This window comes from Strongylocentrotus purpuratus, unplaced genomic scaffold (genome assembly GCF_000002235.5).
Source record: "Strongylocentrotus purpuratus isolate Spur 01 unplaced genomic scaffold, Spur_5.0 spur5_scaffold_1, whole genome shotgun sequence".
Taxonomy (NCBI): Eukaryota; Metazoa; Echinodermata; class Echinoidea; order Camarodonta; family Strongylocentrotidae; genus Strongylocentrotus; species Strongylocentrotus purpuratus.
The window spans coordinates 9,047,893-9,064,862 of NW_022145594.1; the positions used below are offsets into that span (position 1 = coordinate 9,047,893).

General features: G+C 37.8%; 1 protein-coding gene across 3 annotated transcripts in view; it reads left to right on the forward strand.

Moving 5' to 3' along the window:
- Positions 1 to 2,479: 2,479 nt before the first annotated feature.
- The window catches only part of LOC587995 (roundabout homolog 1), a 58,119-nt gene continuing 43,628 nt past the window's right edge, over positions 2,480 to 16,970 (forward strand). For 2 of the 3 annotated variants that reach the window (XM_030977616.1, XM_030977615.1), the window contains exons 1-2: positions 2,481 to 2,670; positions 7,662 to 7,848. In XM_030977616.1, the coding sequence (XP_030833476.1) occupies positions 7,791 to 7,848 (58 nt within the window). In that variant the 5' untranslated portion in view covers positions 2,481 to 2,670; positions 7,662 to 7,790. Of the gene's footprint in view, positions 2,671 to 7,661; positions 7,849 to 16,970 lie in introns of all 3 variants that reach the window. The other variant, XM_030977614.1, reaches the window with a different exon arrangement.

The following is a 16,970-nucleotide window of genomic DNA, read 5'->3' on the forward strand; positions in this document are numbered from 1 at the left end:
AGCAAGGACACGAGCGGTTGGCATAGATCTGCAAGAGCAACTGGGAGTACGTGGGACTACCTAAGTTTGAAATGAAAACAATGTGTGAAGCCACAGACACATTGAGAAGATGGCCTTTCGTAGCTTGTTGATCCATGACCGTATCAGCAGGGACATCAAAAGAAAATGGTCTGTTTTATGTTTACTGTTATAGCATATTTAAAATATATGAAGTGAATATATGTATTAATATTTGATAAGAAAAACAGTCTCTTAAAGATATATGATAGGCCTAAACATGTTTGTTGAAGAAGCAAGGTGCAAGAAATTCTTGATATGGGGCATGTAATTCAGAAAAGTCTCTTATGTTTGACAAAGTGAATTAAAAGCATACTGGTGATAGTTCTCTTTTTTGTTATCTATTTTGACATCTGAAAACATTAAATTCCAGTTCCTGTGAAAAAGGTATACATTGATCCCATGATGTCTAATGTTTTAGTGCTAGCTACATGTAAGTGATTTAACATACATGCATACTAACATGGAGACAAAGGGATACAAAGTAAGCCCCCCCCCCCCCCAAGAGTTTTAACATATTCTGATTAGTAATGGTTGCTCACATTCAAGCATAGCTGTGTTGTCACAACGCCAGCTGGCACGTAGGTTCGTTTAATCATCCCCATGTTCTTAAAACAAGGAAGGTATAGCAATTAATTAATTTCAGACCACGTAGCAAGCACATTTGATTTACGTCAAAGTCGAGCCATGTCACTCCCCATGCATGCCTAATGTAACAACTTTTCCAGAAGGGATGAATTTTATTTGGATTTAAGTAGCATCACATTCCATCTTATTTTGTTGCTCTTTTCATGATACCTTTTGTCATTTTCTATGTTGAAACCAAAGCTTCAAGAGATAATTGTAATGAACGTAATAATTACTGTTGTAGGCCTAGACCTACTTATAAGGTTATCAATATCATCCATATATTATTTGCCTGATTTTGTACATTATCTGATTACAATATCCTTTAAAAACAAGTTCAGTTGGTATCATTCTAGTTACTTAAATTTCTTTCATTTGAGACCAACATTATTGTCAGTTGGCAATGAATTTTCTTTTGATATGAGCAAGCGGAAATGCATGGGAAATGATGGTAGACAATTGGCAGGTCTCTGCACTTACATTTTTCACAGAAGGATTGTGTAGGGCATGAGCCCACTACATAAATGTATGAATATTGAGGTCCTGAAATTAAAATTTGGGCGATGTGCACCATGCTTCATTAGTACAAGCCTAGCAATTTGAATAAATACAGTGATAATTCTTGTAGATGAAGTACCGTAGTTTATTTGGACCTGAAAGCTAAAATATTTTTATTTTTTTAATTGTTTGTTTGTTTTTTGTGGTTTGGGGTGTAAGGTAGAAGATCCTTATTGTTCTATACTTTTCTTTTTTTGCATCATCATATAACTGTCATCATATTTCCATCCCTGGTCGAAGTTTGATAAAAACAGAGAATTGTACTTCCAACAAAGATCACAAATCACAGTCTTTGAACTCCGTCCTCCTGACAAGAAGAAATAAACAACCATTAGAAAGTCAAGTCATATAGATGCTGCTTTCACCATAGGTTTATTTCTGTTAGCCTGAAAACAAACTTGAGCGTGAGATAATAAACTCTATGAGAAAAAAGTCTTAGTTTTATATCTTCTCATAATATTATTGATCAACCTAAAGAGTCATAGGCATTGATCAATAAAGTTCTTTAAAAATACAAACTTTATCTATCAAGTATAATAATCCATACTATCTCAATCACTTCATTAAGAGAAAATCATTCAAACATTATGGACAACAGTGTACATTGTTTTTATTAGTGTTCTTTTTTGGTTGCTGTACCTTTACCATCAGTTGCAGGTTCTCTTACAACTGTCATTACAAAGAGCCTCTGTTCAATGCGTGCACTACAGAGATGATTAAAGAGGAGAAAATAATGCCTGTTTTAGATCAGGCAGTGATGGTTTTGAATGTCTGTATAAACTGTGTAATGAGTAAAACAAAAGGTTGATTTATGATAGAGGAGAGTGCCTGATGAGGGTATATGAACGAACGTAGACAGATGGCTGCATCTTTGTTTAGCCTCAAGATGATGTACTTCGACACATCTAAGTACCTCTCTGTGCTTATTGATCTCTGAAATCCTAGCTTAACATTGATGTCAAATTTGCAGCCCTAAGACTGAGAGGAATCCTGCATCCTTGTGAATAGAATTGTCATAAAGCAGACATAAATCATAAACTGGATTAAATTATGCGTTCTCATCACTAGTATTCATGATTAATGGGTTCTGTTCTGAGTTGCCCTTACCACTGCAATTATAGGTATTTGAACGAGGAATTGTACTCCAGAAACAGTATGAATAAAATAGTCGTAAAGCAGAGCTATAGGCCAAATTATACATGTCTACTTGTGATTAATGGTGTAGTTGGATTGATGTTATGTGTTTTTCATGATTGTTGAAGTTATCATTTCTCTCTTTCTCTCTGTTTTCCAGTTGTATCACCAGGGAGACGTACAGAAGAGTCCGCCCCTACGATAACGGAACAACCCAAGAGTTTGATTGTGACGAGAGGAGACCCAGCCTCGTTCAACTGCAAGGCTGAAGGAAGACCAGAACCTACTATTTCAGTGAGTATCTCATTTACAGTTACACTAACTCAGATATTCACATATGGGACACTAGGCATTACATGCAATACAGTATTGAACTTCACTGCTTGTGACTCTTCAAAGTTTTGTTGATCCTGTTAAAATAGGATGGAGTATTGCGACCGTTTTAAGAACATAAACAAAGTGAAAACCATTGAATGTCATACATACGATTCACACTTGTAAACATTGTGACCATTCTAGAGTAAGTGTTTCCTAATCGAGACATATCCCTTAAAACATTACAGTTCACCTGTTTCCCTCACTATTGATGCTTGCATTATCATTGTAAAACTGTACAAAAATGCAACCCCGTTAGGACAAAAAGCTGGTTCATAATAACAGGAGAGTGCATTTTGACCAGTGGGAAAATATACCAGCACTATATCTGTTCATCCAGTTACTTACAGACCATGCACAAAAATCTGTTTAAAATTGATTCAGCTTCGGCCGTTTGGGAAAGGAAATGAAAAGGAAAGCTCGCCTGTAGGCATTTCGTTTTGCCAAGTAACTAAATTCCCCCAGACACTAATTCGGGCAATGCTAAACACCCACAATCCCACATTGCAGCAAAACGTTAACTAAACAAAGCTGTAATTGATTGAAAATAGTGATGCATACAAATAGGGCTACAATTCAGAGGTGTGATTGCCCTTAAAGTGTGTAAGACAATCAAGAAATACTCTACAGAATAATTCAAAAATACTTGATACAGATCACAATACACTTGAAGAAATATATAATCTTTTTTTAATCATGTACCTATGTACATTTGTCTTGAAGCTTGTTTGACAGAATTTAGAGAGCAATTCAGAAAATGGAGTCGTCTCTGAAGAAGTTTGTTGTTTTCTTACTATTGGTGTATGTATGTGAAATATATTCAGTTATTTCACTTAATCATTGCCATGATTCAAGGGTGCTAAGCATGTAGCTAGTCGGGGTAAAAGGTTAATTTGGTTTGTAGCAATCTTAGATATTTACCTTTTTTTAGCTTCTTTGACATTGACACGTATGATGCTTGTTGGTTTTCTCATGCACCAGGCAGGTTGTAAGAAGATAAACAACTAATATTTTTATTCCTTATTAAGTTTTTTTTATACATTTAGATTGAATGAATAATATAAATGATCCATATCAATCATTTGTACAATGGTGGATTATGATATAGGGGATTAAAACAGAGATCACAGCTATCAAAAAACACAACATAATCTATGATTGGGTTTTTAGGCTTTACATAGGATGGACAGGGATAATCATAAATCAGGAGTTTTAACTTCAGCTTTCCAGATTTCCTTGGTATTTACTAACCTTGAATATATGGCGATAATAAACAATAGATGTTTTGAGGTCAAAACTGACTCATTCAATTCATGGCATTCTTAATACAAATCGAAAAATGGTATGAACAATGGAGTGATATGTATATTAAAACAATACAAATCTATGACTCAATAACGAGTTAAAAGAATACATATAATATACATCCCTCTCTTTCTCTCTCTCTCCCTCTCTCTCTCTCTCTCTCTCTCTCTCTCTCTCTCTCTCTCTCTCGCCCTGCATCTTTTTTCTGCCTTCTCATATTTTCTCTCTTTCTCTATTTTTTGTTTTAATCTGTGAAGAAAATTATACTTTTAAAATTTGTTCCAGGCTTACCGAACTTCACATCACATTCAAGACTTCATCACCTTTACCTCATTTGAACAGTCAACATAGTACAATATCATGTACATGTATTCTGCACTAACTAAAGATTTAAATTCTGCATTTGAAAAATATTACATGTTGAAATCTTAATTTTGAAACATGAAGTAGAAGAAAGTTCTTCTAGACAACAGTCAACATGTTTCTAATTTTTTTATTCAAAGATGTAGGAAAGCAAATGGATGAGAAGCCAAATGAAATATCAAATCATCATGAATCCACTAATATAATTGCTATTAATATGATTGATACAAATCAATGATTACACTTGTGAATTGGTGGGATGAGGAACTCAATGAATGAACACACTGTGGGTAGGGAGGCTGTACAACAAGGGGATAGTTCATAAAGAATCCAGATTATGATATTGAAAGTTTTGTGTTGGATTGCTAGCTGAGAAAGGAATGTCTGGAGTTACTCCCTGGGTAGAGAGATGACACCTTGAGAAGAAAAACAGACTCTCTTTCTATCCATCTCACTCTATCTGTCCCTTCTCCCTCTCTTCTTTCTTTCTTGTTTCTTGCTTCTCCCCTCTTTGTTATTTTGCTGTTTTCTGCCACTTTCTCTTTCTTCTTCTATGAAATATACTTTTTAATTCTTCCTACTGTTGCATACTGCAACTTGTCTCTCTTCTCTTCTAACACTTTCTTTTTCACTCCCTCTGGCTCTTTGAGATGTATCTTGTGTAGAACTGTTAGCATTTCTCTCTCTCTCTCTCTCTCTCTCTCTTTATTTTGCTGTCCTTACGATTCTGTAATATGGCAGAGCAATTGAAGCACAGATGAAGAAATAGCTCATGCTTTACATGGATTAGCCTTCCTTTAACCTACTTTTGTGACCCTTTTTTATTAAATCACTGTCAGTGCCAATTTTCTCTCCCTCCCCCACAGTCCATCTTTTTTCTCTTTCTCTCTGAGTCTCTCCCTCTCTCACTCGCTCATCCTTTCCTCTCATCTTCTCTCTCTCTCTCTCTCTCTCTCTCTCTCTCTCTCTCTCTCTGCTTTTCTACCTCTATTCATCCCTCCACCTAGACCATGGGATGACCACTGCAATCTGTGGCCCTCCATTTCAACCCACACAATAACAGCTTGAAAATGTTACTAAAAATACAGAATCACTGCTGTTGCCATTTGCAAAGTGTGCATAATACCTCAAAACTTAATATTTTGTAGCACAAATCTGTCCTCCTGAAGCACAGCATCTATTCCCTCCCACCCTCCCTCCCTCCCTTCATCCACTGGCTGGTAGTTATCTCCCATGTCAAGAGGAGTGATGAGGAGCACTTAACCTCTATAAACCTTCATCTTTTCCTTCCCCACTAGTGCAAGACACAAGAACAAGAGAATAGACAATCAGAAAAAAGAGAACAAAATTGTACCGTATGAGTGAAAATGGAATGCAAGATAATCAGCATAGATTTAGCATTACATTCTGTCTGAAAGTCACATGTACACTGACACTATAATTGGGTTTACTATATGACTCCAAACAGCTTTATTGCCCTCATATATCCTAGCAACTCAACCAATATATGCCATGTATTTACTTGATTTTCATGGTTTACAGCCTGTCTATCCCACATGAAACCTCTATGCTGTAAATTGGCAACACCAGTTGCACAGTATGGTTTTCTTCCTCTCCAAATCAATTTAGGATCCATGCTCCAGAAAAATCAAAGGTTTCCTCTCTTTCCCCTTTGCTCTGGTGTCAATGACACAAACCACCAGGGCCGAGGTGATGGCTATGTAATTTGAAGTTGCCAAGCTTATCGGCTGGCTAGATAACTTGCGACAGATATTGATTATGGTGGCAGGGGTCCTGATATTTTGCAGACAAACACAACATAATGGGTGCAATAGTATTGTTGCAGGCAGAGCATAGAAACAGATGAAAGATATGAGGATAGAGGGTCTCACAAAGAGTCGATGATTTTAAGCAAAACCAGGAAAAAGAAAGGTAGGGTATCTATTTGTCTGAAGAAAGACAAACTTGACAGGTATTCCAAAAAATCAATGATTACAAAGTAAAAATTTTAACCAGGAAGGTATCATAACCTTTAAAAGTATACTGCAATGTTAGGTCAAAATATAAAAGTATGAAAGATAGAAAAATTACCTTACTCATTGCTTTCACACAAAGTACACACAAGAAAAGACTATTCTGTAAAATAACAAGGAAGCGATGAGGAGCACATGACAATGTGAAATGTATAGGCAAAAGCACTCACTATATTCCTGTATTCACAAACAAATAAGTTGTTCAGCATATATGCATATGATGCACCACGCGTTACCCCGGGGTACCGCGTTGTGTAGCGCCATCTCGCGTCCACTCGAGTACAATGTATGGAGTGCGTGTACATAGTTCCGTGGTATCTCTATGGTGTATACTATGCATGGTGTGCATGCATGCACTGCTCGCGCTATAGCGCTCGCTCACGATCACAAGCGCACTACGGTGGCTATCGCACACTATAGTGCTAGCTAGCTCCGGCGTCCGGTCCCGACCCGCGGCTATTTTAGAACTTGATGTTATTGCACGTACGTACCGTACCTGTATACTCTTTTGAAAAAAAAACAACAAACAAACATCGCATCATCGACATAGTTAACGCGCGCGTTACTGTCAAACTTATTCAATTGGAAAATTTGTTTATTCACAACACATGAGATTATCATGACTGCTGTACACAGATAGCATCATAACACGAAATAGAACTTTCATTTATAATTAATAATTTTAATTATACCACAATAATAATACAGGGTGTATCATAACAGCATGAAATGATATCAATAATAGAATAATTACTCATAACAACAATGAATTTTAGAAATACAGGACTTAAAGGATTTTTTACAAGAACATTGGACACAATTGAAGGTTGAAAAAATCACACAAAAATAATTTCCCACTTTTTGGTAACCCAGGGTACAGCCTTAAAAAAAAAAATAATAATTCAACAAAATGGCCGAATTTTTTTTGGTACCCCAGGGTACCATTTATGTCATCATATACAGATCCCTTTCGTCTTCCTCTTCCTGTGTTACTAAACTGTTTAGAGCCCAATTCACACTAGAGCTATAACCTGTTGCCGCAGAGAGGTTTTTGGCAGTCTTTAAAAAAAGGTTGTCAATGGTCGGCTGGAATATTATTATTTTTTACTGTTTATCTTGTTTTGTTAAGATTTGTTTTCATTTGACATTTTGTATAATTGCCTTCCTTATTATTAATGTGCACTTTCTGTATGTATTTGTCTCCCTCAGTGGTTGAAGAATGGACAGCCGCTGGTGATCCGAGATACCCGACACACCGTTCTAGACTCTGGCTCTCTCTTCTTCCTTCAAGTGGTTGGGAACCGTCAAGGAGGACAGGATGGTGGGGTCTACCAATGCATGGCTCACAACTCATTAGGAACAGCATACAGTGCTAATGCTACCCTAGAAATAGCATGTAAGTCTAGAACTGCCAAGACTAGCCTTCTCTCTATTTAGATGACAAGGCTTGTCTTGAAATATAGATTTCTAATTTCTTGACAAATTTCTTATTGTTATTTTCACCTGTTCTTTCTTATCTTTCTTTTCTCCCCTTTTTTCATCTACATTTGGGCAACTCTACCAACAAATTTCATGGTATAGACAACAACTCCAGAACTATATGTGCTACCATAAGAAATATACTCACATGAAAAAGCTCAACAACCTGGGTAATCTGATTGGTATATCAATATGATTGAAGTAAATGGGGTGATATTAACAACATAAAGAAAATACACTGTGGGGCAAATCATGGCAACTACTTTGGTTAAAACATCCAATCTTTGGGTCTTATTATTTCATCCAACAATCTCTTCAGATTTTAATTTTTTTTTTTTAATTTGAGATGAATGTAACAAAGATTCCCTACCGATGAGAGGTTTGCAGTGAACATTTTAAAACAATGCTATCGGTGTAGGTTGATATCAAGCTTCGCACCATTTTACATCAAGAAAATGTGCGATCAAGAGAAACCTTAGCTCTTGTAAAATTTGAGTTAGTATTCATCTCCCAGTTATCATATTTGTTGAGGATTATGATGAAGAAGTAAAAAAGATAACTTAAGGTCACGCAACTTCAAAAGGTAGTAAATTGCAAGTTTTCAAGCCTTTTTTATTCATTAAAACTGGCAATCATCTCTGATTAAATGGACATTGCTAAAAATGTCTTGAACATAATCAGTTGAACCGTTACATCAACAACATGAGCTTGAATTAGAACAATGAATTCCTAGTGATGCTGACGGTAAACACCCACTTGTTGAGTTTGTAAGAGGAGTGGTGAGATGGTGAATGGAGAGAAGTTTGAGGGTTTGTGTGAGCGTGATCGGAGGTGTAAATGGAAGGAGGGTCTTGGGTTTCTCTTGCCATTAGATGGGGAGCCATGAATAGAGAGCTTCCGGGCTCCCTTCATATGAAGCACGTGTCGACGCTCTACAACCTCTTGAGTGCAACTGATATGACTGATGGATGGAAGAGAACCAAGTAGAGAAGGTAGCTGAGATAGATAGATAGATTGATTGATTGATAGATACATACATAGATAGATAGATAGATAGATTGATAGATTGATAGATATAGATTGATAGATAGATATATAGATAGATAGATATAGAGATAGATAGATTGATACATACATAGATAGATAATGGATAGATAGATAGATAGATAGATAGTTAAATTGATAGATTGATAGAAATATAGATAGACAGATAGACAGACAGACCGACAGATAGAACAAATGGTATAAATGAAGAAAGCAAATGAATGGATAGAAGGAAAAAGTGACATGATGGGGGTTTCTGAATGGAATGGAGGGATAGATAATATTATGAATGCCTTGCTCAGGTAGGAAACCTGATTGGTTTGTAGGTTCATTTACTTCATTATTTTTTAATGGAAAATACATATGTTTGAAAATCAAAGGGAGAAAGATAGGAGGGAAAAACACATTTAAGTATAAAAGACTGCAGGTTTCTTTCAGAAAATGCTTGATATTGATTTTATGATTTTGTAAGATGAGAGTTGTAAATATGGAAAGTGGCTACTGACTGTGAAAGACCTTGCATGTGAAGTAGAGGGCAAAGGGGTAAAGTGGAGAAAGTGAGAAGGATCGATAGACCAGAAGGTAAGAAGGTATAGTAGAGAGCAAAAGGTACTGCATGGTGAAACTAAAAGTGAGACAATATGAAGAAGACACTCAGTGCATGGTGGTAAAGAGGAACATGAATGGATAGATATGGAGTAAAAGTTTGGGAAGGGACAAAGAGAAGGTGAAAAAAATGAAGGGAGTGAGGGAGGAAGGATGAGAGGGGAGCAGAAGATAACAGACAGCACCCCCCCCCCCCCCGAAAAAAGACCAATTCAAAGAGAAACAAGAGCGTTGGGGAATTGTAACCAAAGAAAGAAAAGTTGAAGAAAACAAGAATATATTCCAAGATAGATAAAAGAAGGAAAAAAAAGGTTAAAACTTATAACAGGCCAACAAGTAACAAGTTATGTGACCTGCATGTTATATTTACTACCTTGCATGACAGCCGAACTGGGGAATACACAAAAGTTCCCTTCTTTTTCTTTATTTCTCATAGATTTTGATGAAGCATCATCTTGCTTTTTTCAAGTTGAGTATCTGACCTTTTCGAGAAGAAGAGGCTAGAATTATTTACAAGTCAAGTGCCTTCTGCCATCCACGCTTTTGTTTTTCTCTTTCTCCCCAAAATTTCAATGAGAGCATATTTGTGGCATCATGGCAAACACATTTTCTATGTAAAGCTACATTTTCTGTTTTGGGGGGAAGTGGGGGGATTGTCAGTTATGTCATGAAGGTGGAGCTGACATTTTGGAACCTGGACTAAAAACAAGATTCTTGACTGTATTTTCCAACTTTTTTTTCTCAAGGAAAAATTCAAGTGATGCACACCCATGCATTATTTACTTTCATCAAAATATCATCTTCAATATATTGATTCTTCTTTGATTACCATTTTATTAGATCAAGAAGGATGTTTGATTAATGTAAAAGCAAGAAGTTCTTGGATAAACATTTACAAGTTATTGTCCCATTAGCTGTCCGCAGTATGTCCTTGGTCACTTCTTTCCCAACTTGCTGAATCCCTCTCTCACTCTCCTCTCTCTCTCTCTCTCTCTCTCTCTCTCTCTCTCTCTCTCCCTCTCTCCCTCTCTCCCTCTCTCTCCCCTCTCTCTCTCTCTCTCTCTCTCTCTCTCTCCAATGATTTGAATCTATTCTGGCTCTGTCATTCCAGCATCTTCTTGCCCTCCAAATCAGCCGTGTTTTGTATTGAATGCTGATTCCTTCTCAGGTCACATGCAATGGTTTTTCTGAAACTAAAACCTATCAGCAGTACCAAACTGCTTGAAGCCTGTCAGACCCAGTGTATTCCACACAATGTAAGCGAACACGCGTAGAAGCCCAGTTCAAGTCCTGTGGAAGTCGTGCCAAAGCAAAGACTATAGATCAAGCTACATCGTGTCGTCACGGCAATGGTAAAGTAAGAATAACACAGGCGCAGACAGGAAAGGGGTGAAATAAAGCTATGAAAATGCAATTGAACTAGAGACAGAGTGGAGATCACTGCCACGCATGCATAGAGTGGTACCAGTGACCATAAAAGGAATCCAATAAGTCAACTCTGAGCACTGTCTGAGGTAGGGTTAGAGATAAAGGAGAAGAAGCAGAAAATAAATGCATTAACAGGCCTTTAAACATACACACAAAGGCAAAAAAGAAAGGTGTATTGTATTGTATTGCATTTATTAAACTTCTTTGATGTACATCAATGTTCTGTTTTTAAAAATATAAATCAATTTACAATATAATGTAACAAATCAATATTCTGTTTGGAAACATATATCATATAAATCAATTTACAATGTAATGTAACAAATCAATATTCTGTTTGGAAACATATATATCATATAAATCAATTTACAATGTAATGTAACAAATCAACATTCTGTTTGTAAACATATATACTGTATAAATCAATTTACAATGCAGTGTTTATAGCAAAACAGAAGGAAAATTATATCCAGCAGAAACATTCTTTTTTTCATTTTGTAATAACATGACATAATGCATATAGTAATATAATGTACCATAATACATCCAAAGATTTAGATATATAAAACATAATTCAGCACTTTTCTAAATAAATTATAACTCATGCCATACAAAATAGGTAAATGAGGTACATGGAATGCCAAAAATAAATGACGTAATAGTACTCTTTTGTTCATGGTAGAAAGAGAGATCATAAGGAGACAACAGTGTTTGACCATGGAGAGATATAAGAAGAGATCTCCATGGTTTGACCGACTGACCATTGATGCTCCATATTCAATTAGATTATAAAGAATTGAAGAGGGGAAAAGACACTACCAAATAAAGATAAACAATGGATGGAAAAGAAAGGAGAGGAAGTTTCCAACCATATTTTATTGAATCATACTGTTCGTGAATCATAATTACAACTCATTAATCTTGTTTTGCTTTGGTTTTGAGAGAGGGAGGATATAAAGAGGGAGAGAGAGAGTGATAGTGGAATAAATCATTGATTATTCATCTTTCCACTTCACTCTTCATTTTTCTGTCTCTTTCATCTATTTTCTCTCTCTCTCTCTCTTTCTTTTTTTCTTTTTCTCTTCTCTTTTTCTTTCATTTGTATTGGGTTTTTCTGCACACTTTTATCATCCTAATTTGTTCCTTTCTGGCTTCTTATGCTGTGATCTGTTGTATTTCCTCTTTCTCTTACTCTCTCTCTCTCTGTATCTCTTGATTCCCACTCTCACTTTGTTTTTGTTTTTCTCCTTTCATCCCTCTTTTTTTCCCCTCGATATTTTTCTCTTTTTCTCACTTGTTCACATTCTGTTCTTCCTCTATCTCTTCCTCTTTCTCCTCCTCTATCTCTTCCTCTTTCTCCTCCTCTATCTCTTCCCTCATCATATACAGACATTGAGACTTTAAAGCCCCATCATGCATGAGAGACAAACACATCATCTTTACAATGCCAAAAGGCCAATCAATTAAGAAAAGGGTGAAAAATCATTTACGTTGGGGGCATTTCTTAATTGCATGCTGTAAGAACTAATAAAGAACTCATCAAAAATTCCTGGCCATGCATTCCTCTCGCAGCGCTTTCAGTAATTACTTCTTCTTGGTTTTAGGCCATCCCTCACCCACCCACCCACCACTGTCATGTGTATGTCTAAATGCTCAGCGACACAAACTTAGTTTTTTCCCCTAGTTATTTTTTTTATAGAATGTAGACCCAATGGGTTGGGGGCTGTTTATAAAAATATTGAGTTCTCTAATTTGCAGCATTCAGGTGAATAATAATTCGCCAATTTGAGCGAGATTGCATCTTTTGGGGCGTTTTACTTGTTTATAAGAAAAAAACAAAGAACAAGTCACCAGGGAGATAACTTGTCATTTTGTTATGTCTATAAACTGTTCTGCTTTCTTAAAATTAATGGTTGGCTGAAGGCTATAATTTTCTTTGCCCGATTATGATTTTTTGTTTAAATTCACTAAACTAGTTGAGGTTTATATGAGACAATGCTGTTATATTCCTCTGCAGGACAGCGTCCTTGCTTTAATATTAAGAGAGTACTTATTCAAGGTACTTATTCAAGGGACAGATGTGGCATTTGAAAAGGGGAAAAAATGAACTTTAGACAATCCAAATTCAAAACTAGTATATCATGAAGACATATTGACATTTTAAGTACAAAATTTAGACAATGAATGATTTAACAAGTAGAATTTTGTGCAGAATAAAGAAAATTACTTTTAATAATGAATTTCTACTTTATGTTTAGTGGGAATTTAAGTTCAAATCTTGCATTTAGATGTCCTTTATTCAACAATAAACTCTTTTCATGTTAATTAAGAAACTTTACATAACTATCTTGATCTAAGGAGACACGAACGAACGATGTTAAAAAAAAAAATCCAAAGTAAATTATTCATATCTAAAATAATATCGCTAGTGACATTCGTTTGTCTCGCAATGTATGGTCAACAAGGGATCAAAAGAATGTCACTAGCGATATTATTTTTTGATACTATATCCGCAATGAGTAATATATTTAGCATTAAATTATACTTATTTTGAAGAATTGTTGTTATTTTTGAGGATATCAAGTAAAAAATTCATTTGGAATTTCAATTTGACCACTACAGGTCACACAGACTTTGTGAAGATGATATATATATATATATATATATATATATTGTGTTAAGATGTAGATACAACATGTAGCCGTCTCTCCTAGCTGCAGCTACCCACCCACCCATAAGCACACTGTACTTTAAATCGCTTGATACCTCCTTGGTATGTGGGTGTTTAGGATCAGGAGAGTGTGCAAAGTGACAGGTTTGATCCCTCTCTGATACTAGTAGGTGGAACAAGGGGGCACTCTCTCTCTCTCTATGGCTGCGTTCATGCTTAAATTTTGAAGGCAGAATGAGCGATCTGAAACGCTCATCGTAAACGCTCATCGTGATCGCAGTTCCACGATGTAGTGTTCATGCTTACTTCTCTGGCTCCCCCAGGCAATTCTCAGTGTGTGGCCTTAATTGGTCTTCCAGCTGGATTCGCAAACCTTCACTGTGCATGCTACGTAGACCCACTAAAGGTCAGTGCGTTGACCCCATTTAAACGCGTTTACAAATTGTAAACGCATCTTTTTGTGAGTTTACGATCGGCGATCGTGATCGCCGTTTTTCGGTGATTCTACAAAAGTGAGCTAAGACGCAACCGTGTTTTAAACTAAACGCGTAACAGATGCCTGATTCTGGCCGTCAAAATCAAGCATGAACGCGCCCTATGAGGGGTGTTTGGTGGTGGAACAGGGAGGAGTGAGGGTACTTGCAGGTGAGGGGGAGATAGGTGGAACAAGGGGGCACTCTCTCTCTCTATGAGGGGTGTGTGGTGGTGAAACAGGGAGGAGTGAGGCTACTTGCAGGTGAGGGGGAGATAGGTGGAACAAGGGGCACTCTCTCTCTCTCTCTCTACAAGGGTGTTCTAGGGTAGAAGTGGGAGGAGTGAGGCTACTTGCAGGTGAGGGGGAGATAGGTGGAACAAGGGGGCACTCTCTCTCTCTATGAGGGGTGTTCTGGGGTAGAAGTGGGAGGAGTGAGGTTACTTGCAGGTGAGGGGGAGATAGGTGGAACAAGGGGGCACTCTCTCTCTCTCTCTCTACAAGGGTGTTCTAGGGTAGAAGTGGGAGGAGTGAGGCTACTTGCAGGTGAGGGGGAGATAGGTGGAACAAGGGGGCACTCTCTCTCTCTCTACAAAGGTGTTCTAGGGTAGAAGTGGGAGGAGTGAGGCTACTTGCAGGTGAGGGAGAGATAGGTGGAACAAGGGGCACTCTCTCTCTCTATGAGGGGTGTTCTGGGGTAGAAGTGGGAGGAGTGAGGCTACTTGCAGGTGAGGGGGAGATAGGTGGAACAAGGGGGCACTCTCTCTCTCTATGAGGGGTGTTCTAGGGTAGAAGTGGGAGGAGTGAGGCTACTTGCAGGTGAGGGGGAGGGGTGTTACTTGTGAAAGTAGGGATCACAATTTTGGGAACAAGTGTGATCTTCCCTGTGAATCTAACTCCGGGAAGCTCCAACACCGGCGCCGCAGGCGTCGGAGCTTCGGGTGGTTTCCTTGGTTTCTCTTGGGGGCTAGTAAAACAGCCGATTGGGTGATATTATCGTTAAATCTGCAAAGGGAGTACTTACAATTTTTACATCATAGGGTGCACGACTCCTCAGGGCTCAACTCCAATCACTTGAATGTATAATTTGAAGAAGTCTTCGATGGGAAAAAAAGGTTAATTCGGGGTACTACACCAACGATTCTTCCATGTCGCAGCGTTGATTCAAAATAGCGATGAGAAGGTACGCATGCGCGGCAGTGGCGAAGAAAATATGAATATTCAGGCTATCGAGCGCCGATCGCTCGAAATCGCTGAATATGCACGAGGTTGAGAAGGGCTCTGTTTGTTCGAGTCGTGCATATTCAGCGATTTCGAGCGATCGGCGCTCGATAGCCTGAATATTCATATTTTCTTCGCCACTGCCGCGCATGCGTACCTTCTCATCGCTATTTTGAATCAACGCTGCGACATGGAAGAATCGTTGGTGTAGTACCCCGAATTAACCTTTTTTTCCCATCGAAGACTTCTTCAAATTATACATTCAAGTGATTGGAGTTGAGCCCTGAGGAGTCGTGCACCCTATGATGTAAAAATTGTAAGTACTCCCTTTGCAGATTTAACGATAATATCACCCAATCGGCTGTTTTACTAGCCCCCAAGAGAAACCAAGGAAACCACCCGAAGCTCCGACGCCTGCGGCGCCGGTGTTGGAGCTTCCCGGAGTTACTGTGAATCAGATAAAGTAGTAGGGATGCTTGATTGGTAATTAGGGAAGCATTTTATCTGGGATCTAGATGAGAAAGGATTCATTTTGGGAACACATGAGGACCAGGCTACATTCACAAAGTAATCAACGAGATCAATTATCACAAAGAAAATCTAGATGTTTACTAATATATTATTCTCACACTCAAATGCTTTTTGGAAGAAACAAATGTATACATCTGTGTCAAAGTGGGGGTACACGGGCTTTAAATTGGCAGCTGCTCTGACTGGGAAGCAGCAAAGCTTAACGTGTAGGTAACTTGTATGTGGATAGGACAGCTGGCCCATCAAACCTGGTGTTGGTGCAGTGATGTAGAATGACAGTTGAAGGTGAGGGATTGTATTCTGGGTGAATCCATTGTTGCTCATTTGAGAGTTGGTCAGGATTAGGGATGTGAAAGGATCGCAAGGACGATCAGGTACTCCAGTCCTCCTTGTCAGAGATGTGCACAAAGGGGTGGGGTTCATACATTGGTGTCCAATAGGGTTTGGTAAAAAAAGGGAATGCTACATCTCCTAGAGCTCCCTATATTCTGCCAACCTTGTCACTAGCAGAGGATGTAGGATTTGTAAGATGTTATGCCTTTCCAAAGAGCACAGTAAAAAATTTGCCAAGGCTCTGTTTCAATTACTTGTCATTTGGATTAATCCAAACTTCAGCATACAACCATGTACTTTGATTATACTTTCTTGCTCTTAGTTTACAATACTAGGTGTTTGTATTTTTCTTCTTTTTACATGCTCTTTTTTTATAAGACTAGTAGAATGAATACTACTACACTTTGGCTTCCATGAAGGAGATTGATTTGTAGATGCACAGATATGTTCCTCATACTATCCATAAAACTATTTGATCAATTTGTTTAGGTAAACATCTCTGCATTTCTCATAACTCTTAGAGTATGTTAACTTCATACCATCTATCCCTGTATAACCAGGGAGTTGTGAATTGAAATACTAGGTAGGGTAGGGGCCTCCTAATCAGATAGTTATTAGGGCTACCAGTATGTCTAAATCTGCTTGGAGTCTGTGACATTTGAACACCGACGGAACACAAGTATGTTTCAACAAGCTTTTATACCTGATCTTTGCTACCTCTCGTGCAAAAGTT